We start from the raw sequence: 27,432 nt of genomic DNA on the forward strand, positions 1-27,432 counted from the left end.
ATTTTATTATATATAGGTATTTAAAGACTAAATGCACAAGGCATAATATGATATGGGTTCAAATTAACTATATAATATCGGTGTAGATACACCATAGTTTATGAAGCAGTGCCCACTTAGAATAAATAACAGTAGTCTCCTCTACTAGAGAAGTGTTATTTATTAGTAGTGCAATACCTGGTATTTTGTTGTGAAGGTAGCCACAATGAGATAAAATTAAATGATGCCTTTACAGTACATATGTAGTTAATTTATGGGTAAACTATGGTGTATCTATATCAATATTATATATTGGCACATTACAACATATACATTTGCAATTGGCCATACATATATCAACCCCCACCCCCTAACTCCTCAAACCACTACAAAAATAATACACTAACAGGTATCCAAAGAAATATGCACACATTTGCTAGAATTTGTATCTAACAAAATCTTTCTCAATTAGGTTTCCATAAGCATTCCCATTAATTTACAATATTTTATTATGCAGTGCCTTTACATTTGGTTTCTTGAGGTGAAAGTTTATTTTAACAACTCAGAAGGAATATTAATATTCAAATCTTTTCTCAAATCCTCCATTTGTTGCTCCCACCTTTTTTCAAAGTATACATTCATGAAAAATTTGGAACTGGATCCACAGCGAACTGCCCATGGTAGATAAGAAGATAAATACTTTTGCCTTTGCCTAAATGAAAAAATACATTTACCTTAGTTAAAAACAAAATCTACTTATATATATTTTTAACAATAGAACTATTCCTAACTAAAATTATATTAATAACATATCAGAAAAGAAGCATCATGCCAAAATTTTTTATGACAATGTGCCTATGTGACATTATAAAATTTTAAAAATAATTTGGATTCTAAGCATTTTAAATGAGTAGGTACTTAAAACGTTTGCAGCTTTCTTATAGTTAGTAAATGAAAGAGCAACAAGCTCAGTATGTTCTACATTATTAATCAATTTTCAAAATAATGAGAGAAATTATCTCAAAATATGCATATAGGACATTTCTTCACTAACACTCTCCTTGGATTTAAATGAATATTAAAATAATGAAATGAATTATACCCTCTCGAGCAAACCATTAGCGATCCAATGTACCAGGTATCTGTGGTCCGAGAGCACCAAACCCATAACAAAAATACATCAGAACAGCTGCCTCCTTATGCAAATATGCAGTAATGGGCTTTTAATCCACTTGGAGGGAAACCACCTTACTTTCAGAAATTTTTCTTTCAATTTGACAGAAGAAAAACTGGATATTTTTGTCAAGCAATGACATTTCAGTACAGCAGATAGTGGCAGTTTGATTTAAATAATGGATATAGGTGATTATATCTCTAAACAGTCCATGATAAGTAGAGTGATACCATGCAACAATACTCTCTGACTAGCAAATTTGAATGCCATCAGCTTTCCTTTTTATACCCCAATTCAATTAATATTAAGTATTTAACCAATGCAAACACTTACTATGGCACTAGCAACAGTCTGCAACCATGTTCCCAATATTTTTATAACAATAAACTTGTTATAATTTTAAAACATGTTCTATAAAATTATAGAACATGTTATGAAGACAGTGTCTTTATACACCTCAAAGCCGACCGGGCTAGCCTACCTGGCAACCCAAAGGTCGCGGGTTCGAATCGCGCCTCGGGCTTGGATCAAAGTACTGCAATAACCTTGGGAGGTGCATTATGGCAATAGGAGCTGATGCGCCAATAACTACCAAAAAAAAAAAAAATTTATACACCTCAAACAGATCACCTCACAGGTGCCTAGTCTCCAGACACTGTAATTTGCAAAACTTAAGCCTTTCTTCGTAAGAACAACCCTTTGTTCCATTCACTAATCTTGTTGCCCTTCTCTGTACTCATTCCAGCAGCTCTACATCCTTCTTGAAATGAGGCCTCTAGACCTGTATACAGTACTCAAGGTGTAGCCTGACCATTGCCTTATACAAGGGAATAATCACCTCCTTATCCCTCTAGAAAAATTCCTGCATATCATTGATAAGACACCATAAGCTACTCTTAGACTGCACTGCTCAGAAAACTTCATATCTGCCTGCACAATTACCCCAGCTCCTTTTCGTTCTCTACCCCACTGTCAGTGTAGTAACACAGAGTTGACACATTACTCTGGGGTTATTGCTTCCCATATGTAGTACTTTACATTTGTCAATGTTAAACTTCATTTGTCACCTCTCAGCCCAACTGCTCAACTTTTCAAGATCCTGTTGCAGCAGCATACTGTCGTTAGTGTCATTAACAACCCTGCCAACCTTCGCATCATCTGCAAACTTGGACATTAAGCCTGATATACCATCATCAATGTCATTTATAAATACAGAAAACAACAATGGACCCAACACTGAACCCTGAGGGACTCCACTAATAACATTAGTCCACAAAGAGCAGTGTCCATTGATTACCACTCTCTGTCTTCTCCCACTCAACCATCCCTTTATCCATAGCAGCAATTTGCCTTTCAATTAATGATATTGGTACAATAACATTTACCATTATTTTCGGCAAAGAAAACTCATAAGCCACATGGCCATCACTTTTGGTCATTCAAGGTACTCAAGTCTGCAAATTCATTATCAGCCAATCACAGCACTCTCAAAGTCATGCAGCTACATTTATCAGCACTTGGAGTCGATCTCTCATTGTGTATTCTGCTTTTTCATCTCTCTTTCTCTCTCTCTAATTTTTTACATTTGTTTCAATTTTGCTAAATTAAATCAAAAGTCATAGCCTCAAACTGAGTCTAAAAGAAAAGAAGGAAATCAATTTCTGTGCAAACAAAGCAAGAAATTAGTTCAATATACAAAAAGTGTTAAAGTTATGTAACAACCATTATGCATTGATGTTTTTAGATAAAAGTAAGAATTTATCTGTCAACTTAGTGCATCAATTACACTATATATTTAATAATGCTAACATAAATATTTATTTATTAATATGAAATGTTTGAATACTATACAGTATTCAAATATTTCATATACTTTATAATACAACCAGTTACACACTGCTTGTATTATAAAGTATAATTTTTCAGTGAAAAAGTTCAACTTGTGATAGTCTTAGAATGGATTAAAGCTTTAATATGTATTTCATATACTCAATTAATGATAATTTTGGTTTACAATAATTTTCATGGAACCAATTATGGTTGTAAATTGAGGGATTACTGTACTAATAAAAGATTGGTTTAAACTTTGTTTTTTGTGCAAAAAATGGATATTCTTACTTCTTTTTCAGTTTAATAGGGCCAATTATTGCTCCGGAAACACACATGGGCAAGCCTGTCTGAATGGCTTCCACCCATTTCACTGCCACTTCACCTAACATATTTGTTGGCATGCCAAGTAGTGTGTGAACCAGATCATGGACTTCTCTGTACCTCTGCATTACATAGGCCAAATCACTGTCGTCTACAAAATGAACTGGTTGTCGTGTATCAGGACTTACACCCTGAAACATACAATAATATTCAATATTATTCTACATTATCAACATGAATTTCTATAAAATATAATTATAACAAATAATTTGTCTTGATAAAAGAAAATAAAGTTAAATGCTACATAGTCAGAAATAGTCTCCCAACAAGACATCTAAACCCAATTAGGTAGCAACTACAAATGTGCACATATATTTATATTTAATAATAAAATCTGGGAACACTGGTAAATATAATATTTATCTGTGTTCCCAATTTACAAAATGTACTTCTGGATACATTGGATGATCCATATTATACTACGGTGGATTCACTAGAAACTTGTTTGAGAGTGCATACTCATTGCATATAATCTCTTTGAACTGATTTGCATGCAAAGTCACCCTTGATATTAAGATATGAATCCTATTGTTTCACCAAGCATAGGATACGGTCCTAATAAAATTCCACTGGCTGGTGATGAAACCAGTTACAGACTGCTTGCTAAACTACAACCAAATGGCACGTGTGGGGGAAGTCAGTTGCAATAAAGAGCCTTCAGTGTTGTCCACTGCATTCTGTGTAACAAAATTGTGGCTTGGATCGAACAGATAAATGAGCACTGTGGATCACAGCTTGCTAGCAGCCCTCTGCATTCAAAAATTGTATAACAGCACTATTCCTATTTGGACAGTACAAAATATGACCTGTTATAATTTATGATCTCCCACTAATGCAGCCCATCTCTCTACTGTCAAACATAAGACCTTAAAGTGCCATACTCTAAATGAGTTTCTATTAAGTTACCTAGTATACTGTCTACATTCATGATGCCCCAAAATGACATGTGTTGTTATTAGAAAGATAAATAACTCTGCAGCTACAGTAAACCAAGCAATGTTTTAATTTAGTTTTTTATACTGATATCCAAACTTGTTTTTCACTTAACAAAACTAAGTGCAAAAAATAAAGTGCACCTTTAGACAATAATATGAGTAAGCTCAAAAGAGCTGGTACTTTAGTGATGCACAACTATATTAAACAAGTTACAGACATGCCAATTGAATAGTGAAAGTCTGTAATTTATATAATTCTGAATTATAATATTATTTTTTGCATATTATCTATTAATCATCTCATACAGACAATTTAGCATTAAAAGAACTTATCAGCAAAAATCTAGGAACTTTGCTCAACTTATGTTCACTATATGTAGCCGAGTGGTCATACAGAAATCCAGCTACTAAAAAAAAAAATTTTTTTTAAATACAGACAATGAAACATTTTTTGGAATATTATAATATAACTTTCATATTAAAGGTCGCCGTAGCCTAGAGGTCAGGCGTGCAGGTGCATAAATACACATGCCTTGAGTGACCGGGGTTCAAGCTCGTGACTGCTGAATACGGTGCTATTTCTTGTATTTTGTCTATCTTGTGAACTCCTCTGACCATTTGGTCGTACCGGAGTATAAACAGAAAATTTAATTTAACTAATGAACCATCACACTGCTGATAACCATTAGTGAAACTTGTATATATTTTAATAAAAATTTATTACTTAAGAATGATACATGTATTTATGAATCATTGTTAGAATTATTAGAATGCTTACCAGCATGTATATGTATATTAACTTGGGACCAGTAATTGCTTAATACTAGAAATTCATACTGGTTGGCTACAAACACTTTATTTGATAAAAACTAATTAACTGCTGAAGGTACTTCCAAGGAGGATATACAGCAAAAATTATTTAATTTGAATTTTGATCATTTTATTTTATTTTTATTTTGTTGGATTTATATCAATTAAGAATTAAAATACCTTGGGTAATTCAAAGTGGAAACTTCTATAATTTGCAGACACATCAAATTATCCACAAAGACAGTTCATGTAAAGAAAAAGATTATAATTTTTGAAAGAGGTTCCAAAATGCAAAAGTGAGGGAAGTAAAGCATTTATTGAACTGATGTTAGAAATAATCTTTAATGGAAAAGAATTACTGAGAAGACCACTCAAAGATGCATGGAAAACAACAATAAAAATATCTAAGTGAGGGAAAAGATAATTCACTACTTGCCTCATGGTCTTCTGTCAAAGGGATTTTGAACAATATTGATGCTTGTTATTTATTTGTTTTTTAGGAGCATTAGCAACTAAGGCCATATTGCTCCAGGGATATGCGGTGGTCATTCCCTGACCTGTCTGCATTCTCTGTATTTGGTGGTCATGGGCTCGAACCCTGGTCTAATTAAGAAGCGTGTGCTACACACTGCTGCTCCTGCCCACCTGGCTACGGAGGCACCCAATACTGATACTAAGAAAGCTCCAGGTCCTGATAGTAACTCTGCACATGTTCCCAAAACCTGTGCTCCTGAACTTACTCCTGTTCTGTGTCACTTTTTTCACTTTCTTATTCCAAAGGTGTTTTCCCTTCTGCTTAGAAATTTGCTTATATCCAGCCAGTTCCTAAAAAGGGTAACAAATCCTTCCCATCCAATTATCGGCCCACTGCACTTACTTCTATTCTTTCTAAAGTAATGTTTTTTGTATAACTTTTGATTTGAATTTAGTAGTATAGTTTTTTTAGTGATTTGCTGATTAAATTGGTACATTTATTTTTTACTTGGTCTTGTAATTGTGTAGAAAACCACAGTCGATTTCTTCCGGCATTGTATCGATAGTAGCATTTGAATCTACTGCCATTGTTTTCTTTTCAATACAATACTGGTATTTTCTATGTAACTTGTAGCAGAGTAATCAGTATCAGCAGAGGATTATAAATCATAAATTATAGCGCTACTTACATGATTTAATAATTTAACTTGTCAAGTAGATCGTAAAGTAGGACAGTAATATTCGTAGAACTTTTACAATCAGCGATTTGGCATAGATAGCTAGTGGAGAGTTTGAACCACGTGGGTGGCAACAGATAGTTAAATTTATTATCTATTATAACTAATTAGATTTTACAAACGTAATTTTTTAACTAAATAAAGATAACGACTTAGATTTTACAAACATTATAAATGAATATATATAAATTGATAGGAGATACGAAATTCATATAACGTAACTCGGAGATAATACTTGATACTGAAATATATATAGTGCTATAACTGCATTGGGATATAAGTTTAGGGTTACATTTTTGTATTGAAATTGAATCAAAATCATGACTCAGTCCAGAGCAGCAAAGCAAAAGGCTCAAACTAATGGGAGTGCTGTGGCTCAGGGAAGAAGTGAGTGGGAGCGGTTGTCCTCTGAATCACAGCCTTTTGAAAAGTACTGCTTGTTTGATGTTTGTGGGGCATCAGGAGCAGGACATGATATTGCGAAGGAGAATGTCTGTGTGCGCACGTGATGCAAGGAGTATGAGGAAATCAGGCACCAACTCAGCGTTATTGGGCCTATATGAGAGCTTGAAGGGCAGGGTAGATGCCCTCGAAGGATTTAAATTGAGGGGCCCATCAAGCTCTCAGCTGCCCACATCAACATCAGAGCTTGCACTTAAACATCACAGTGCTCACTTCTGTGAACACTATTTTTCCCAACTGGCTTCTATAATTCCCACTCTCTTCCAAAGCAGTCCGAACACATGTCGAAATCAGTCAACATCCTTTTATTGTTCAACTTCAAACTCACAGAACCAACTTTTCTTCTTCCTCATTTATTCATTCAACTTTCATTCATTCATATGCCCCTACTAATGCTAAAAATTACAATATACAGAAATTCAAGACTAATGTCAACAAGTATCTTCTGAACCTTCAGTCCATGCATGGTACTAAGTACTATGGGTTCTAATACTTCTCATGTTTTAGGTTTTTATTAAAAAAAAAAAAAAAAACACATCAATTTTAATGGGCTATTATCTATTTTTTTGAAAATTTTCCCCTTATAATTACATTTTGTAGATCAATGCTGCAGCAACAGCAGCATTATTAGAGAGTAACAGTAGCACTGAAAAGAGTGCGGAGTAGAACCCTTCCACTTCAGGAAAAGATTTTCTTTCTACTGAAAAGAGGCAGAAATAGCTGCTAACATTACAGCAATATTTTTGTACTCTGTCTTGTAAAGTTCTCAAACCATATGTTATCATCGTGAAATGAAAAAAAAAAAAAAAAAAATTTTTTTTTTGATATATAACACTGAGTTACCTTTGGAACTTAATATATGTCAAGAAGGTCAAGAGCAGATTATCATCAAAGAACTTGTATAAAACTTCATTGAGAAAATAAAATAAACATTTTGTGGCCACACCCACAAAAAAGAATGCTTCCCAGTAAAAGTTATTATTGATAACAACTTCTGGAAGCCATGAATACTGCAAGCTGTTTGCTGGCTGTACCAGCTGGAGCACTCATTCCCATTGGTAACACTGAAAATTCGTTAGATTATGAATACATCCTTCACTTTACTTGTATTTTTTTCGTTGCTTTGTTCACATCACTACTCTAATTATTGTGTTGTTACTATTTTTAGTATTGTTTCCATTATTTTCCAAGTGAATGAATTTGATTTAGAACTGATTGTAAAGTTGAGAGCAAACTTAACAATAATTTAACTATTTAAGAATGAACAATATAATTCCTAAAGAAGTGAACTGTAAACCATGCAGTTAACAGATTAGTTTAGTTTACTGTGACAAATGTATTCTAATAGTTTTCTTTTCTAAGGAGAAAAGAAAGCTCTTAGGATACATCTATTATATACCTCCTTATAAAAGCTGTTAGGATACATCTATTACATGCATCCTTAAAAAGAAAGTTGTTGGGATGCATTTGGTATTGCCTAAGGTGCAAAGCAGCAAATTTGGCTGTGAAAAATAGTAATTTAGGAGGATTAAAAAATTATTTTTTTTATCTTGTATTGGGCACCTGAACTCTAACTTACATCACCAACATAGAATTCAGTATTAAATAAAAAGTTACTCCAGCAAAGAGGTCTGTTTCACAGATTGATATTATTGGCTGAAAAGTGGAAGAAATAGCTGATAATCAGTTCATCACTGGCTTCTCAGTAGTGAGCTGAGATGTGAACAGGGCCTCCACAAACAGATAGTGGTTATAACTGCAGTTCTTCCATCCTGCATAGAAAAGGCTTGGGTCCAAATCTTTAAAGGGCATTTTCACACTATGGCTGAATTAGTCTGTCTCAGGTGAAGGCTGCATGATATTTACTTTTGGAAACTTTTTTTTTTTTTTTTTTTTTTTTTTTCTATCTAGGATAAACAGGTAACCTGACCACAGAATATGTGCACTTTACAAACACTATATACCGTATTTCCCCATGTATAAGACGCACCTTTTTTCGAAAAATGTGGGGTCTAAAAACTGGGTGCATTTTATACAGTGGTTGTAGATTTTTTTTTTACTTGCATTTCCCGCTTGTTGTCTTTGCGCTCATTGTTTTGCACTTGTTACCGGTATATTAGGTTACATTTTGCCACGTTCTGCCCAGAAATGGCTCAGAAAATCTTTTCTGAGCCATTTCTGGGCAGAACGTTTCAGAAAAGATTTTCCTCCTCCAACTGAGAAAACAATCCGAGACTGGCTACGGGAAGAAGAAACCCTACTGAAAAACGCCACGGCAGAAGAAGGCCATTAGAGGCAAGTCAGCAAAATGGCCTGATTTAGAGAGGGAATTGAAGAGCAAAGGGCAATTGGAATTCCTCTGTCCACAAAGATGGTTCAGCATGAGGCAAGAAGAATTGCTGATGATAAAGAAGTTACTGATTTCAAAGGAGGACACAATTGGTGCTTCAGGTTCATGAAACGGAATGGACTAAGCATGTGTACACGCACCAGACTTGCCCAAAAGATGCCTGAACGCTATGAGCAGGTCCTTGAATTTCATCGTTCTGTCATTCAATGTCAGAAGACATCAGTTTGAGTTGGGACAGATTGCAAATATGGACAAAGTCCCCCTTCAATTTGATGTCCCAAGTAACAGAACTGTTGATAAGAAGGGGGTGAAAACTGTAACTGTGAAGACAAGTGGACATGAAAAGAGCCATCATAGAGTTGTTCTAGCTTGTTGTGCCGATGGAACCAAGCTGCCTCCTATGCTGATTTTCAAATGCAAAACAATGCCAAAAGAAGACATTCCTCGAGGAGTGATTGTCCACGTTCATGACAAGGGTTGGATGGGATGAAGATCTGGTTTGAGAAAGTTTGGAGCAGGAGACCAGGTGGGCTCTTACACAAACCTGCCCTATTGGTGCTTGATCAGTTCAGGGCACACATAACAAAAAATACAAAGATTGCTGCAGAGCAAAAAACAAAACTTGCTGCCATACCTGGAGGCTTGACATCCCAGCTCCAATCACTTGATGCCAGCATTAACAAACCCTTCAAAGCTGCCATGAGAGACGAATGGAACCAATGGATGAAGTCTTCTGGGGACAATTTGACACCAGCAGAAAGAGTGAAGAAACCAACTATAGGAGAAGTTTGTACCTGGGTGAAAAGATCCTGGGATAATATCAAGATTGAGATCGTTGTCAAGTCATTTAAGAAGTGTGGCATTTCAAATGCCATAGATAGAACTGAGAACGAGGCAATATATGAAGACAGTGATTCGTCATCAGACACAGATGAGGACAAGCTAATGGATGGGAGTTTTGACAGTGATGAGGAGTTGTATGAATTTTATGATGAATAAAACTTGAGTTCAATAACTTTATATAATACATTTTTTTTCAAATTTCGGGCCCCAAAATTAAGATGCGTCTTATACATGGGGAAATACGGTACTTACTCCTCGTGGCATTAGCTGCCATAGCACAATTGAAATTACAAGTGAACAAAACTAAAATCAAGCCTCCAACAGAACTACAAGACTTCCCAGCATACCATGTCTTGGATAATAATACTTCTTTGTTAGGCTTCACGCATATTTTAATTAACACTAAATTTAACATATGGTTGTCTAAAACTGTGTAAACATTTTAAATTAATCCAGGTGAAGAAGGCATTCAGAGTGAGAATGCAGCATATGGTCCTTTGAAGTTAAGTCAATTTAATTTAAATTAATATAATCACAGTTGTATTTTAAAATTCCATGAAATGTAATCTCACTAATTTTATGTATTAATGAGTATTCTTTTAATAATTATATACCTGTGTGCAAATATATCCTTTATCATATCAGAAACAAAACACACTCAAATTCCAATAGAGAGTTTTTCAAAAAAAAAAAAACGTTTTATAACATCATTTCATACTACTTTTGAATGGTTTCGTCTGTCATGCCCCACAAAATTCCTATGTGGAAATTATACTTTAAAATAACTGACTCACTGAACAGCTTTCACTGAGTGTTTACTTTGTGCTATTGGCTCTCTGTGTTAATAAGAGAGCAGCAGATAATGTTTCTGTAAATGCTAGCACATGGGAGTGCCCAATATCACAAATATAGACCCTTTCTTCAGATACACCAATAAACTTCAAAACTTCTTTGAATAGCATGGTGCATAGTGTAGATCAGATATGCTGGATAGGAAATTACATACTGATCCTATGAAGTTTTGTTACCCAAAGTTAAGTGCTCTAGTTATTACATCAAAGCAATAACAGCAAATCAAGTCAAAATATGATTTATAATTTAAGGAAAAAAATAGGAACAAATTAATATTTAAAAACATTTGTTTTCATTTTTAAAAATTTTCAAGCTGGTTGTTTCCAGCAAACAGCTTATAGTACTCATGGCTTCCAGATGTAGTTATCAATAATAACTTTTACATGGGGAAACTCATTCCATAGAGTTAGCCAGTAGCTGAAAACTCATTCTCCTTCTCTAGTTCATACACATTCAGCAAACTCACTCATGAAAGGGTTAAAAAGTTGCCAACTTCTGTGACAGTCTTATAACCAAGTTTTTTCAATTATTTAACTTCTCTTTTAATTTCTGCTCTTTCAAGAAACAGGACAGATTAAGTTAGCACAACAGCAAACTAATTACATGAGTGACATGCACAGGAAAATAAACTGGCATGTGGCCACTCATAAATAGTTTACAATATACAAAAAAATAATTTTCATTTTAAGACAAATTTGTTTTATGGTCTACAGCCACATCTGGCAGTGAAACATCTAAGTGTGTAACTGCAGAAAATTATACAAAGTTTTCATTAGAAACTTTCATGTATTTATTTTTTCATAATATCAATAAAGACTATTTACTAATTTCAATCAGTTTATCATGGCATAAAACAAAATTATATATTTTTGTTTCAGCTCATTTTTGGCATGCAGGCAAGAAAAGGTTCACAATCATCACTGCATTAGACTAATAAGTATTATTAGTCTAATGCAGTGATGATTGTGAAATAAGTATTATTGAAAACAAAACCAGAAACTATAACCATCATGATTCCAAGAAAAATATACAAAGTCAGATTTGGAAAAGAAATTTCACTTACGTTCATAGTAAGAAATTTGCTGTATTCTTGTCCAAAGGTACCTTCCGGAAGTGATTTTAAATAATCAAGGTCGACTGTTTTTGAATTTATTCGTGGTCTATCTCTGTTATAAAAAAAAGAATTAAGACAATTTATTATTATTATAAATTCCCAAATTCAGCAAACTTATTTTATAACAATTTCCCATTTCTATTCTATTCCTATTTCAAAAGCACCATACAATGAAATAATGATGACATAAATTACAAATACTTAATTTATACAGCTAATGTAGTCGAAGTATTGATATTTGTTGGAACACATCTGCTTATGCTACACACAAATAATGCTTGGACAACTTGACACCAAACTGTAAAGGCATAACAGGAATGCACAGGGAACGTGATGTGGAAACAAAGTTTATATAATACAAGCCAAAGTTATCACACTTTGCAGTCGCAGGAAAAAAATTCTAATTCTGTAAGCTACGAAGTATGGAAATTAGGCATCAACGTGAAAATATGGTTGAGGTATTTAAGGAATTAAAAGGATTAAGCAAACTTAATGATGAGGGTATATTTTCTTTTTCTAGGATGGCAAAAACAAGATTTAAAGAAAGATAATTATAAACTGGACACACATAAATCTGACTTTAGTCACAGAATAATCAATTACTGAAACAAATTACCACTTAGCCTTAGAGAATTAGAGGGCTCATGTACATTTAATAAGGTATGAAATAAATATTAGAGAAGCAGATTAAAATATAAAACTAGGGAACATTTTAATTTATTTCATTTTTATTTATTGATTACATGGCATAAACTAGATAAATTTTGCTTCCTTATATTGTTCTGCCATTAATTAAGATGCAGAGCACTATTTCAATATAAGTAATTGAAATAGTTTTAGGAAATAATACCATTCAGTGTGGTTTCCTAAAAGATGTGATTGAATAAATCCCCAAATAGGCTACCTGCTATTTGATGGAACCAGATAGTTCCATCAGATAGCAGGTAGTCTCAGTAGAGATCTTATACTGAAGATGAACAAATGTAGTGATTTTAAAATGAGCAGCCAAGTGGTCTGAGAATTTCTTGTACAGAAGAAAACTTCTGATTGGAAACAACTTTCATAAACATTATAAAAAAAATATTATTAGTTACTTTAGGATGACTCATGGATAAATGTAGTCATTTCTAAAGAGCTAGGGCCCAGGGCTGAGGTGATGTTACTGTCACCAAGGGACTACAGCATTTTCAAATAGTAGAAGAACGCTTTATTGCATACAAAGTTAACACAGAAAAACAAAGCAGAATAGCATTTTCTAAAACTAATACTAATACATTGCTAGTTGACTATTTAACAAAACAATTTACACCGATGAGCCAAAACATTATTGACCACCTACCTAATATGATATTGGTTCTCCACGTGCAGCCAAAACAGCTCGTACCCAGAGAGGCATGGACACTACAAGATTTCTAAATACGTCTTGTGGTTTCTGGTACCAACATGTAACCAGCAGATCCTTTAACTACCTGTAAGGTCCATGGTTGAGATGCTGCAGATTGGAGCTACTGTTCCAACACAAACCACAGATGCTCGATGGGACTGATGTCTGGGGAATTTGGAGGTCAGGGCAACAGGATAATGCACCATGCCACATCTGGAAGTCTTTCTCACGTTCTGCGAACCAGTCTCGAACAATCCGGGCGGTGTGGCATGGTGCATTATCCTGTTGAAAGACCGTTGCCATGAAAGGGCGTACCTGGTCAGTAATGATGTATAGGTAGGTGGTAGATGTCAGAGTGCCCGGCACATGGATGACTGGAACCAGGGTATCCCAGCAGAACATCACCCAAAGTATGACACCACCACCACCATCACTTCCCGAAGTAAACAATGCACACATACCCGGCCACATGGTGCAACAAGAAACGTGTTTCACCAGACCAGATGACCTTCTTCCAATCACTCATGGTCCAGTTTCGATGCTCGCATGCCCATTGTAGGCATTGTCCCCAGTGAAACGTGGGTAGCATGGGTATTTGGAGCGGCCTGTGGCTACACAGCCCCACTGTGTGTTGTGACACATTACTCCCATCAGCAGCATTCCAATTACCGACGAGTTGCACCACAGTCGCCCTTCTGTTGCTACGTACCATCCGGGAGAACCTTCGCTCACCCCGAGCATTGATGAGCTGTGGTTGTTGAACACCTCGCTGGAGGGTCGTGGATTTCCCCTCCTCAGACCACTTTCGGTAGGTACTAACCACGGCTGACCATGAGCGCCCCACCAGCTGTACTGTTTCGGATATGCGCTGACCCAGTCATCTGGCCATTACAATTTGGCCTTTGTCAAACTCGCTTAAGTCCGCTGCCTCTTCCCATCTGAAGAACAATAGTAACTCTGATTAATGGAGCTCAGGTGTTTTTTATACCGTGTCGCGACCCGCGCATGTGTCGTATTTCACCTGCAGTTCCTTCAATTTGCATAACAACTTGGTGGTCATAATGTTTTGGCTCATCAGTGTATAAAAAATGTCATTTCTTGTATAATATAAATAAACAAAAATTACTGGCATAAAATGGGGGAAAATGAATATATATTAAACCCTTAATTTAATGGACCTCAGTTTAACAGTTTTTGGAAGGAAATAAAGAACAGCATACACTGTATCAGACTTTTTGGCCTGAAGAGACTGAGCGATGTAAATGCCTCAGTCTAATGGCATTTAGCATCAGTTAAATACATATTAATTAACAATAAAGCAACTTTAACTCATAGCTCTAATAATTTAAAACTAACCTAATGAGGAGGCTAGCCTTACTTTCTTATTTATCAATACAGTAGCAGATAATCAAGCAGAAAAGTTTAAATATTGTATGAAGCTTTTTGTTCTCTTTTATTAACAATTTGTTTTAATTTGTAACTAATTTATGTTTGCAATTCATACTACTATGATAAAACTGTAAGCTAAACTAAATTCACATACATTGGCACCCTTTATAAGATTTATTTTATAAAGTTCAAAGGCAATCAGGACTTTCCTCATCACCAGCATCTCATCTGTAACCTAGAGTGAGGATACCTGATAGAGCTTCAGAGTGTAAATAAGCTTTAGGAGTTTCCACTGTCATTATACAACATGGAAAAATTTCAAGTGCCTTTTTTCCATAACATTATAATAACTTTGGAAAATATACGTATATGATTCTTTTGAGTTTAATGGAAAATTGGATTCAGTGGATAGGCTTTGCCTACATATAATCTATTAAATTGAGGTCTCAGGTTTTTTTGTGTGTTTGTTTAGATAAAATTATTCTATAGAAAATATACAATAAAATTGTTAAATGTTATCATTAAATGGAACAAAATAAATCAGACAGTAATCTTGGAAAATTAGTTACCCACCAGACCTGAGAATTTCTTGTCCTTCTGGGTCACATTTCATTTTTTCATACATTCTTTGAAGAGCTATTCGTCCAGTAGTCTCTCCAAAAACTGCTACCATATCTACAAAATATTAGCACGTTTATTATTTATAAATTAAATAATACCTGATAGATCTTCAGAGTATTTAAGGATACAAAGAATATCTAACGCTACAAACATTACACATTAACAGTACAAAGAATATGCACTAAATGTGCATATTCTTTATACTGTTAATATTAATTGCCATTAAACTACTAGAAATTAATAAATAATAATTGATATTAATAGCAATTATGAGAGTTTCCAAGGATGAAGATTATGTGACACGTAATTTTCACTTTATTAGTGATGAGTCGGAGGGGGGGAAGAAGAGGAGTGGCAGGAGAGACATGAAAATGCAGGAGTGCAGCTTTGGTTCTGATAATATCCATTTGAATATATCCACTAATATATCTACTATTGTAGTCAATTTTTATGTGCAGATTTTGAAAATAATTCTTAAAATTTCATATCACATCACAATTTCTACATATACAGGTTTTTGTGTTTATTCATAATACATATCTCACTGCAATTTAGGGAACTTGATATGACACTGATCTGTTGTACTACTTGCAATAATAATGTTTGCTTGTGCTCACAGATGGCAATAATGTTGGAGAGAGTTAACATGTTCAACCTTGACTATCTGCCTCCCACCTTTCTCAGTAATTGAAAGACAGATTTAATGCAACTATATATACAATTTATCTGCATACCTATTACATATTTGTTTGTTTCTTCTATGTTTTGCTTAGCATTGTATTGTCAAAATGTTTAGCAGAAGCAAAGGAAGTGTGTAAATCACCAGGACAATTTCTGCTACACGTGTGGAGAGTTTACAACAAAAACTCAGAGGAAGAAAATCAATAGTGTTACTAAATGTACATATTCTTTGTACTTTGGTTGCAAGACTGGTGATCAGGAGAAAACCTGGGCTCCATAAAATCTGAGGATGTGGCAAACTGAGAAAATTAGAAGCATGCCTTTTGTTGTTCCTAAAGTGCGGCGAAAACTACGTAACCACATTAATGATTACTATTTCTGCATGACAAAAATAAAAGGGATATCCAAAAAAACCAGACAAGAGACAGGATTCTTTAACTGCTGGTTATAGTTTCTGGTGCCAAGGTTCTCTGCTTTCATCCAAGCATATCCTTTCAAATATTTCAAAATTTATTGGTTGCTTTGATTACATATTTTTAATTAACAAGAGACAAAGAAGTGTGAGGGAAAAAAATTCTGAATTAATTTATAGATAGAAAATTGCAAGAGGAGACTCACCATCTCTGTAAGGATCAGATATTGCCATGGCTGCTGATCCAACAGTAAGAAGGAATTTTTGGAAACAGTTTGTTGGTATATGTTCTGGATACAGAATTTCATTTGTTCTTCTGAAACTTTCATAATTATTCTCAGATTCCTTAGCATTACCTGAAAATTTAAAGATGAATGATTTAAATATTTAAGCTTAAGGCTAAAATTTATTACGTCTAGTTAAAACAAAGAAAATATAAGTCAACAATATTGACACAGGTATAATATACATGTTATTTCACAAAACAAAAATTTTGGAATGGGCAATATATACTGTACTGTTCTATTAGGCATGATGAAAATATTTTCTCCAATAAATTCTTAATTTTATAGTCTTTGAACAAAATACTGTATTTCTATGGTTTAAATTATAAGGTGTGTAGGAATGTGCACATCATTTTTCCCTCTACTGATCCTTCCCCTTTGCTTCATTTTGGTAGTAAATTTTATCGTAATCTACTTGCAGTAACTATGTTGAAATACCTCATTCCTACAACCTCAAAATTTGAGCAATCCTTTTAATTCTTAGAAAAATTACTTCTTCACAGAAGAAAAGAGAATTGTAAATTAAGCCTTAATAAAGCAGCATTTAATCTAATTCTGATGCTATGTAAAGTAAAAGAAGAGAAAGAGAAATTTTCATAATCTTAATAAAAGTTTCATATAAGAAATGAAATGAAATGACATTTTCTGGTAGCTATATTAATGTGAAAAATTCTACTGAGTAAAGGATCCTTATTCAGTTTTGAAATACTGACAACCAACAAAGAACTCAACCTTATGTAAAAAAAAATAATTTGGCCAAAGAGTAATTAGTCATTAGAAAAACTCATAGTAGAGCTTTGTTTTATCAATTAAAAAACAAAGATAAAGTACTGATCCTAACACTGAATGAAAGCACAACAGACTACATTACTGTAAAACTTGCCGACCGGGCTAGCCGGGTGGGTAAAGCACCTGCCTGGCAACCCAAAGGTCGTGAGTTCGACTCCCGCCTCGGGCTTGGATTAAAGTACTGCAAAAACCTTGGGAGGTGCATCATAGCCACAGATGCCGATGCGCCAACAACTACAAAAAAAAAAAAAAACCCTTTAAAACTTATTTAAGAAAAACTTACTGTGACTTACTGAGGCGTATATGTTATTCAAAGATGAAAGACCATAGCTGGTACTTCAATGTGAAAAGGTCTGTATTTGATGAATAAAAAAAATGTGAATGTGTTTGATGAATCAAAGCATGTATACATGTTTCACACATGTCGTTGTGCAAAACACTTATCAGGTCCAAGAGGCTACAGAAACATTCATCAGTGCAACAAATGTCCAGAGTAAGAGCTACACAGCCTGGGATTCAATGGAAATCTAGCTGCACATAAGTACAATGGGCTCTGTCAGTATCATCACAATAATACTCCATATCTTACAGGACTGATTTTTATACAATGATATCAAAAACGTCCCACAGATGTTACTGAACACCTGTGGAACAAATTGGAGCAGCAGATTAGGCTGCAGCCAAAAGAGCCATAGGAGAAATGGTGGCAAATTCTGGTCAATACTAGTGGTAGCTGGCAGAAAGTATTCACAGGAAGGTTGAGACTGCTATACAGAGCAAAGGTGGTCCTACTACATATTAGGTTTTTGAAGTAAAAACCTTCTTTGCAGATACCAGAGTACACCCAAATATTTTTGGCCATATAGTGTACATTGCTATAAGAATGATATAATACTTAATGTGGAAATGAATGCACAGACTCAAAATGTAAATTATGCTTAACTAATTTTTTTTTGTCCTCGCCTTTTCTCATTATTATATGGGGTCAGCGTTTTTATTGTTTTGGCTGCAATTTTTTACGGCCAGATGCCCTTCCTGACGCCAACCCCCACCCTTTATCCGGGCTGGGAATATGCGGTGGTCGTTCCCTGACCTGCCACATCCTCCATATTTAGTGGGTACGGGCTCGAACCCCGGTCTAATCAAGAAGCGTGTGCTATGCACTACTGCTCCTGTCCACCTGGCTACGGAGGTGCCTAAATTATGCTTAACTAATTAGTTTAGTGTAATTTAAAAATTACAAGACAAATTCCTCAAACTAACTTAATTCAAGCACACAAAGTTTCGAAAGCTCTTTGGCTACACAACTTTTAAGAACTGTGTTCATTCCCCATTAAGAATTTAATTTACTCGCATATATATTTTGAACACATCATGTAAGAATAATACAGAAAACTTAAAAAAGTTAATTAGCTATAGAAGCTATAGCCTATATCTAAACAAGCTGGAGATAAAGTTACACACCTTTTAGGATAAAACAAGGTCTTGTTAGGAATATTCAACATAAACGAAAAAAAAAAAAAACCCTAAATTCAAGGAAATTTTAAATGAACATAAAAAAAAAATACAAAAAAAAAAAAAAAGTTATATTAATAAATGAACCAGCATTAAACTCTTCTTCCAAAGTTGAGTTTGATGTTGGCACATTTATAATCTATGTTCAATAATTTTAGTAATGCAAACTTATATTTTATGTAAATTTCATTTATTAATTTTTTGTAAGTTCTACCTAGCATTAAGTCCTATTAATATCACCTTGTAAATAAACAGGACACTACACAAAGAACTAAGTGCTGGAGAGAGAGGGAGCAGCTTGATGTATGCACATATCATACTGTAGTCAAGTCCATGGTAAATTTTATTTATAACCCAAGACAAGAGAAATCCATACGTAGGTTGTATGTTAGTCAAACAGTGAAATAATATGATTAAATATATATAAAGAATACAAAAAAAAAAAAAAAAAAAAAAAAAAAAGGCGCCTCTATAGCCAGGTGGGCAGGAGCAGCAGTGCGTAGCACACGCTTCTTGATTAGACCGGGGTTTGAGCCCGTGACCACCAAATACGGAGGATGCGGAAAGGTCAGGAAATGACCACCGCATATCCCCGGAGCAATATGGCCTTAGTTGCTAATGCTCCTAAAAACCAAATAACAAACAACACAAACAACAAAAAAAATACAAAGAAATACAAATGTCACAGTCATACAAAGTCTAAATCAGTCTGTATATAAACAAGCAAGATAGTGCAATCTAAAGAGTTCATAGATTATACATTTGTCCTGTAATGTTTTCACATTACTGGACTGCCATAATCATAATAATTCAAAACAAAGTCCTCTACTGAGCATGGTGGTAAAGGCAAAAGACAGTCAAACTGTCTCACAGCTTGGATAGCACCCACTCATTCCACAGAGGCCATCTGAGAAACTCGAGTGGATCAGACTAAACCTAGTTCTAGTAAAAGTCCAAAGACTGTTCAAGTATCTCCATCTGGTCAAATCTAATTTGGTTCTGGGTAGAAGTGCCTCAGATAGTGGAAGGCTGATTAGGCTTCTGGTTAGCTATGTGACAATGGCATCTTACCATAGTCTTAATATTGTGATGTCAGGGGGGGAAGAGCAAAGTAGTGTTATCTCATAGAGGAAGTTGTTTGGGAAGGAAAGTGCTGCATGCAGTTGTTGTTGTTGTTATGGAGGTTTATTGGCACATAAGCTGCTATGGTTATAATGTGCCTATTCATTTATTATATAAAGAGATGAGAAATTTCCATAAAGTCAGAAAAAATTCTGAGCTGCATGCAGTGAATGTTTGGGACCAAGTGTTTGGTTCTTTCCTTCATGCTGTTAATTCTGATAGTGAGGAGGGACAATAGCTACCATTATGTTAAGAGAATTAACTTGCATCAATTTGAGGCATCTAGTCACTAGCCTGCATGTCTGATTTAATATATGGTCTAATGTTTTTATGAGGAGGGATCAAAAAAGATTTGTTCATCCAAAAGTAGTTGTAATAGAAAGGTGAAACAAATACCATGTATTATAATTTTTCAACATGGTCATCAAAGAAAAATGACATATTTTTGCTGCCTCTCAGTACACTTCTGAGAGGCCAATTTTGTAGAAGTCCCCTGTAAAAAAAAAAAAAAAGTAAAGTGCAGCCATTATCAACCCACTGCAGGATGGAAGCCTCCTCAACAATCCATGCTGAGGGAAATGGACCATAATCTGCCACGCTGGTCCAGTGCGGGTTGGCAGATCGACCGTATTCAGCAGTCAGGGGCTTGAATCCGGGTCTACTCAAAGAGCGTGTGCTACTGCACTCCCGCTCCTGACCACTCGGCTACGGAGACCATCAGTCTATCGTAGAAGTCCCCTGACCGTCCTTTAAACCAAGATTTAGCAGCAGAAATTACCTCATCATCAGCCGCAAAGTGTTTTCCATGAAAGGACTTTAAGGTAGGAAAGAGGAAGAAATCCAAGGGTGAAAAGTCGGGGGAATAAGCAGGATATGGCAATATTTTACACCCACATTCGTGGGCACGAATGTGGGTTTGAAATATTGCCACTCACTGCAGCATGGAAGGAATGTGCAGAGGCAGAAGCAGATGCATACCTTTTGACATCTTTCTCTATCTTTTCTCTTTTATAACAGCATATAGCTTTATGAGGAGGTTGGAATAATACTTCACTATCACAGTACAGCCTTTCTGAAGGCAATCTTTTAGTATTACACCAAGCTGATCCCAGAAAACTGACAGCATCACCTTGCCAATGCTTAGTTTCACTTCTGCCTTTTTTTTGGGGGGGGGGGGGAATGGATGATTCTGCACACTTCCATTGTTTTGCCATGTATTTTAGTTTTGGGATCATATTGATGGATTCAAGTTTCATTCATGATGACTAGTTGTGAACACTGTACACTTTCCTTCTGGTAAGGGGTCAGAAATCTGGGAACCAACCTAGCAGACACTTTACTCATATATAACTGTCTATTCTCAATAGACCCTACATTAATTTGGAGCTCTGCAGTTAGTTCTCTCACACTAATATGGTGATATTACAAGGATTAATACCTCAATTTTTGCAAAACTCTCTTCTGTTACAGCAGTTGCTAGGCATTCTAAGATTTCTTCTTTGTGCACTGAGGTTCTTCTACATTTGAATTGTTTATACCAATTTGCAACAACAAGTGCTATAACCTGGGCAATCTTCTCTATAAACAGCAACCATTCCTTCATGGATTTTTTTGGGGGGTTTTCCCTTAAAGAAAGACAAACTGAATCACTGATCTATATTCCACTTTATTTGCCATGACACTTCACTTCATTCAGTGCTGCAAAATTAAAAAAAAAAATGAATTGTCAGATCCAAGCGGAAATGTGTGGTTCCTGTAGAGATTTCAAGGTATCAAGCAAAAAAAATTTCGTCTTTCTATCACAAACAACTCTTCTGGGTGAATGCAAATATTTTTTGAACCCCCCCCCCCTCCTTGTATGTGAAAAGATTTTACCCAAATTAGAGTGAGTTACTCTGCTGTTGAGAAAAATAAGGCTAATCCATAGTTCTTAGCACATGTTGATCAGCTCCCCATTTAGCTGATGTGGGTGTCTGGAGAATATTTTGAACTCCAACTTTTAATATAATTTTAATTCCATCTTTTAAAGGTAAGGGTACAATTCAACACGACACCCAAGACAAAACTGAAAATTAAGCTTGGTGCTATGCCAAGAGATAGAGATATTTAATTGCCTGCTGGCATCATTGTTTTTAAGATAGAATAAACTGACTTACAAAAAAGTCTCAATTTCAGTTGATAAATATTAGTGTTGTGATGGAAACCAAATTAAATCACTAATTGTCCGCCAGAATGTGAAAACACATGATAACATGAAATATAGGATGTCAACCATGACAAAGGAATACTCCTAGGTCACTACAGTAGTCCAAGACTACAAATGAGTTACTGACAGTAGTAACACAACTGAAGAGGGATGAGGATGAAAGGTCTTATTTTAATGAAGACTATTTGTTAGATACCTAACTGCAAATTTCTGGTTATGCCACAGATGGCATAATGAAAAAAATCACTAAATATCCTTCAGAATTCCAATAATTGAGAAAAGTGATGAGCATTCTTTTCTTAGCATTGATTGGTATATTATTTAGATTGCCTAACAATTTCTTAAAGACATGTCTGCAACTCATTGGTATCCTCCAAATGAATCTGTATATAGATTTTGCAATCAGTTAACTTCAATTCTCACCAAAGAACAAAGAGGAAAACACTCATTTAAACTATACAAATATAAAACTAATCTGTTGGATTACCAATTTTTTAACAGAGCATGAGATTATTAGAAACACTGATCCAATTCTTTACGGTTATGGAGCTATTAGTATTTGAAATGTAGTGTGTTTGCAAATGCATGCAGCAGGCATAGACATTTATGCAAGCTGACACATGAACAGCACATGCACTAGCAAACATGACATTTAGTAACAGAACTAAATGTGAAAATGACATTTACATTTCCAATGAACAATATGTATATACTGTACATATTTTGTGTAGTGGTCTTGCAATAGTAGCTCCAATGCTGCCATTGAGGGATGTTGGCCAAGTAAATATCAGTTCTACAGTTACTTTTGTTACAACACAGAATGATCTGAATGTTTGCTAGCACATATGCTACTTGTGTATGTCAGCTTGCATGAACATTCATGCCTGCTGCATGCATTCAGAATCTGACCTGTATTGATATAACATTTTTAACTCAGAATGACCTCACTAATTGCCTCCAATATTATGAAGTCAAGAGACATCTCCTCCCATCAAGATTCATGAACAGTCCCATATCCACAGTGCTCTCTAAAAACCATACAAATCAAAGTGTTCAGGCTCTCCCTGACATTATGGGTCTTCCCACAATGGCAGACCTGGTAGTACTGTATGGTGATTTTACTACTGAGACAAGCTGTATAATAATAAAAACAGATCATCTGTAAATATTTGCTTAGCATTCCTAAATAATGTAAAAATGTCATGTGTATAAGTACTGTACTGTTTGATCCAGAAAGTTTAATAAACGATAAATGACATGTAGCTTTTGGGGTTAAATGGACCCCTTCATTGGCAATTCTAACAGTATAAAGACATTAGAGACAAAATTTTTTAACGAATACAGAGTTGTGTGTGCTGTGATGCATGCATGAGATTAAACATTCAACTACTAGGGTGCTACTCATTTTTGCTGCACGGATATGTGTGGATTTGCTGCCAGCGTTTATCCAGTTTCAAGATAGTTGCCTCTAAGATAGGGTGTAGCCTTGTGCCCTTGCAGCGATTCATAGTTATTGAATTGCACGAGATGTTAAGTCTTGTCTACATTTACCTACAATGTCATGAAAATAAAGGTTGAATAAAAGTAATCATGGGGGGGAAGGTCCAAAAAAAGGATACCCTCAGTTACTAGACAGATAGAAGAACAATACTCCGACCACCACAAATGTTTCATTGGAAATATTAAAGTTATTGATCCAAACAACAAATCTGTAAACACATAGTACTGAAGTTTCTGAGTAAGAATTTCAGGATGTACCAAATCAAACATAGAAAAATCTAAAAATAAGACAACCTGCTTTTCCATGCCTAATTTCCTATTAATCTGAGGAGGACAAAGGGCTGATTGATTTGTGGCTATGGAAAACTACCTAGAAACTTTCCGTCTGATCAATGATCGCCAGCATGGATTCCGTCAGTGCCGATCCACTGGTGGTATTCTGGCTTATGTTACCCATTTATGGACTAATTCAATGGAAAGGTTCGGCGAAACACAAGTAGTTGCTCTTGATATCTCAAAGACTTTTGATCGTGTTTGGCATAAAGGTCTTCTAAATAAACTTTCATCTTATGGTTTGCCATCTGTTTTTTGTAATTGGTTATCCAGTTTTCTCTTTGATCGCTCACTGAGAGTGATGGCAGATGGCTCTCTGTCTTCTAACTTCACCAAGGTTCAGTTCTTTCCCCTACTCTTTTTCTCTTGTATATTAATGACCTTCTTCCATTGATTGGAAATCCTATCCATAGCTTTGCCGATGATAGCACATTGCATTCCACTTTCCATTTTGAGAAATGTAGCCCTGCTCAATCAGCTTCAACTTCTCGAAACTCTGCTACCAATTCCTTAAATGCGGATCTTCAGGTAATTCTCCAGTGGGGCAAAGACAACTTAGTTGATTTCAATCCTTCTAAAACTCAAGTCTTGTCTTATATCTCGCAAAAAGGATTCTTCTGCTCCTATGCTTATCTTTGGTGACACTCCGATTTCTAGGCAAAATGATATATCTCTTTTGGGGATTACCCTGATTTCTAATCTCTCTTGGCACAAGCACATTACAAATATTGCTTCCTCTGCATCTAAAAAACTTGGTTTTCTCTTTCGCTCTCGGCAGGTGGTAGATGACTTTCATCAACTGGTGAAATACCACCACTTTGCTTATTGGAGTCTTGAAGTGGTGAAACCCATGTTTAGTCTCTAGAGCAAAGTTTCTGGCATCCCCCTCCCCCCATACTTCTCCTTCAACCCATGCACGGTACTAAGTACTATAGGTTTTGATACCTTTCGTGTTTGGGGGTTTCATATATAAAAAAAAAAAAAAAATTACTTTTCTTCCAAACAGCTATTCACTCTGTACAAATCGCAAATCCGCCTTACCATGGAATATTGTTCCCACATCTGGGGGTGGTGCCCCCAAAACCTCTCTCAAGCTTCTTGATTCCATTCAGAATAGGGCAGTTAGGTTAATTAATGATTCATCTCTAACAGAGTCTCTCCACTCGCTCTCTCATAGACGTACTGCTGCATGCCTTTTTTACAGATATTTCCATGGGCACTGTTCTTCTGAATTGGCTTCTATAATTCCTGCTCTCTCTTTCAAAACAGTCTGAACACGTGCAGCCACTAGCCAACATCCGTTTACTGTCCAACTTCAAACTCACAGAACCAACTTTTCATCTTGCTTGTTTATTCATTCAACTGCCATTTTCTGGAACAACCTTCCTTCTTACGTATTTCCTGAAAATTACAGTCTACAGAAGTTCAAGTCCAACATCAACAAATATCTTCTTTCATCTTCTCAACCTCCAACCCAAGCATGGTACTAAGTACTATAGGTTCTAATACCTCTCGTATTTGGGGTTTACATTAAAAAAAAAAAAAAAAAAAAAAAATGGTCATGGGGTAACATATATGGAGGCAAATTCACAAGATGCAAAATCGAGACCACACAATGCCACAAAAAGTTCACGGCCAATGTTAACTGTAGCATTGGTAAATCAGCTGCAATAAATCAGCTAAATTATAAGCTCTTCTGGCTTGAGGATATCCAGAGTATAAAAATTAAATGTAAACTAAATGTACACAGAAATTTGTTTTATTCTTATAATTTGAAAACATTTTAGGGCCATAATACAGGACATTCAAAGAAAAGGTGCATTATTCATATCTCTTAGATACAAAAGTAGTGAAATGGAAGAAGGCAAGAATTCAAGCACTTATATAGAACAATTTCAAAAAATTTACAAACAAGATTTTTGTTTGTAAATAAATCAAAATTTTTTTTTTTTTTTACAGGCAAACTTATTAGCATTAGTAGAGGCATTTGATGCAAGAAAGCAAGCTTATGCAGCATCAGCCAAAAAAAAAAAAAAAAAAAAAAACCACTTCCACTTCACCCCTCTGTTCGTTCAAAATACCTGTCCAGTTGAGCCTTAAACTTATTTAGGCTATCAACCTCCACTACAAGGGATGGAAGTCTATTCCACCAACCAACCACCCGCTGGCTAAAGGCAAATTTCCGCACGTCTATCCTACATGCGGAAATTTTTAAATACTCAATGTTATTGTAAATAAAGATGCCTGTTTATAAATAAGTCAATCATTTATATTATGAAAACTTAATGATTTTTAAAAGTGTTTGTGAATTAGACCCTCCAATTGGGCATATTAGTATTGGGATGGTTATTTCTGGTGCAAGGGCTACTTAGGCCATATTGTGCCTTTAATAATATATCGCTAGTGTCAAATACACGGTGTTCGATATATCGGCATGTGTAATTTTCCCCATCTGTAATTATATTATTATCATTAGCTATATGATGCAAGGAAGCCTGAGGCTTATGCTGCACCAGCTAAAAAAAAAAAAAAAAAAATTCCAGGTTATTCTGAGTGAGAGAAAGAGAGTCAGAAGTAGAAAGGAATCACCAAAAAAGAGAAGAATGATGATATCCAGCTCAGGACCCTGGGTGTGCCAAGCCCATACTCACCAGATGTGAGCCTCTTATGTATTTATTTTAGAAATTATGACTAACTTCCAAATATCATTTGAAAGTAACATGCATAAACAAAAATACCAGTTAAAATGGAAAACACGACAACCATCTTCACTTTCCATTTAAATGTTTCATTAAGAATTCTGCGCACTACACCGTGGAAGTTATCCTCAATATAATTCCTATTTATCTTTGTTATGAACTTGCTTATGATGAAATTATGCATAATTTTCCTTATTTGGTGGGATATACTGGGTGAGCAATATGTCAGTTTACCGAGAAATAATTTATAAAATTTAGCTCTCAAAGTCAGTTTCATGAAATACTGCTTCATCAATATTACATTTATATAATAATTTATAATGTGATGTATGAAATTTATAAATTCGTCAAACTGATTCCGGTACTTTACTCCTGCTAAATTCTCTCTCTCGGTAAACTGACATATGGCCTATCCTGTATGGAGGGGTTTATAGGAACCTACAATACACTAACCTTGGTAATATTCAGCATCAGTATGCATATCACCAAAAGAACGCTCAGAAGGGTATATTCGTCGAAAAATGAAATGAAAACGGACCACCATTGCACGACACTT

General features: G+C 35.2%; 1 protein-coding gene across 2 annotated transcripts; it reads right to left on the reverse strand.

Moving 5' to 3' along the window:
• On the reverse strand, window positions 1-27,432 carry Coq4 (Coenzyme Q4). Of its 2 annotated transcripts, none has more exons than XM_090370482.1 (6): window positions 27,330-27,432; window positions 16,635-16,784; window positions 15,293-15,389; window positions 11,891-11,993; window positions 3,272-3,495; window positions 1-691 (listed from the first exon to the last, which is right to left on the reverse strand). In XM_090370482.1, the coding sequence occupies exons 1-6, from the start codon at window positions 27,418-27,420 to the stop codon at window positions 529-531; spliced, it is 828 nt and encodes a 275-aa protein (XP_090226608.1). In that variant the 5' UTR covers window positions 27,421-27,432; the 3' UTR covers window positions 1-528. The 2 variants fall into 2 exon arrangements, with proteins under 2 accessions (XP_090226608.1, XP_090226607.1); XM_090370481.1 differs by having other exon boundaries at window positions 15,284-15,389.

This window comes from Mastigoproctus giganteus, chromosome 3 (assembly GCF_048544385.1).
Source record: "Mastigoproctus giganteus isolate SK-2022 chromosome 3, ASM4854438v1, whole genome shotgun sequence".
NCBI lineage: Eukaryota > Metazoa > Arthropoda > Arachnida > Uropygi > Thelyphonidae > Mastigoproctus > Mastigoproctus giganteus.

What these genes read in the sequence shown, in the direction of transcription:
- Coq4 (XM_090370481.1), bottom strand. Translation starts at nt 27,420, where the DNA reads ATGGTGGTCCGTTTTCATTTCATTTTTCGACGAATATACCCTTCTGAG. An exon ending in GCAAATTTCTTACTATGAAC is followed by an intron (nt 3,496 to 11,890) that starts GTAAGTGAAATT and finishes TGTATGTTTCAG; the next exon opens with GGTGTAAGTCCTGATACACG. An exon ending in CCTATTAAACTGAAAAAGAA is followed by an intron (nt 692 to 3,271) that starts GTAAGAATATCC and finishes TTTTTCATTTAG; the next exon opens with GCAAAGGCAAAAGTATTTAT.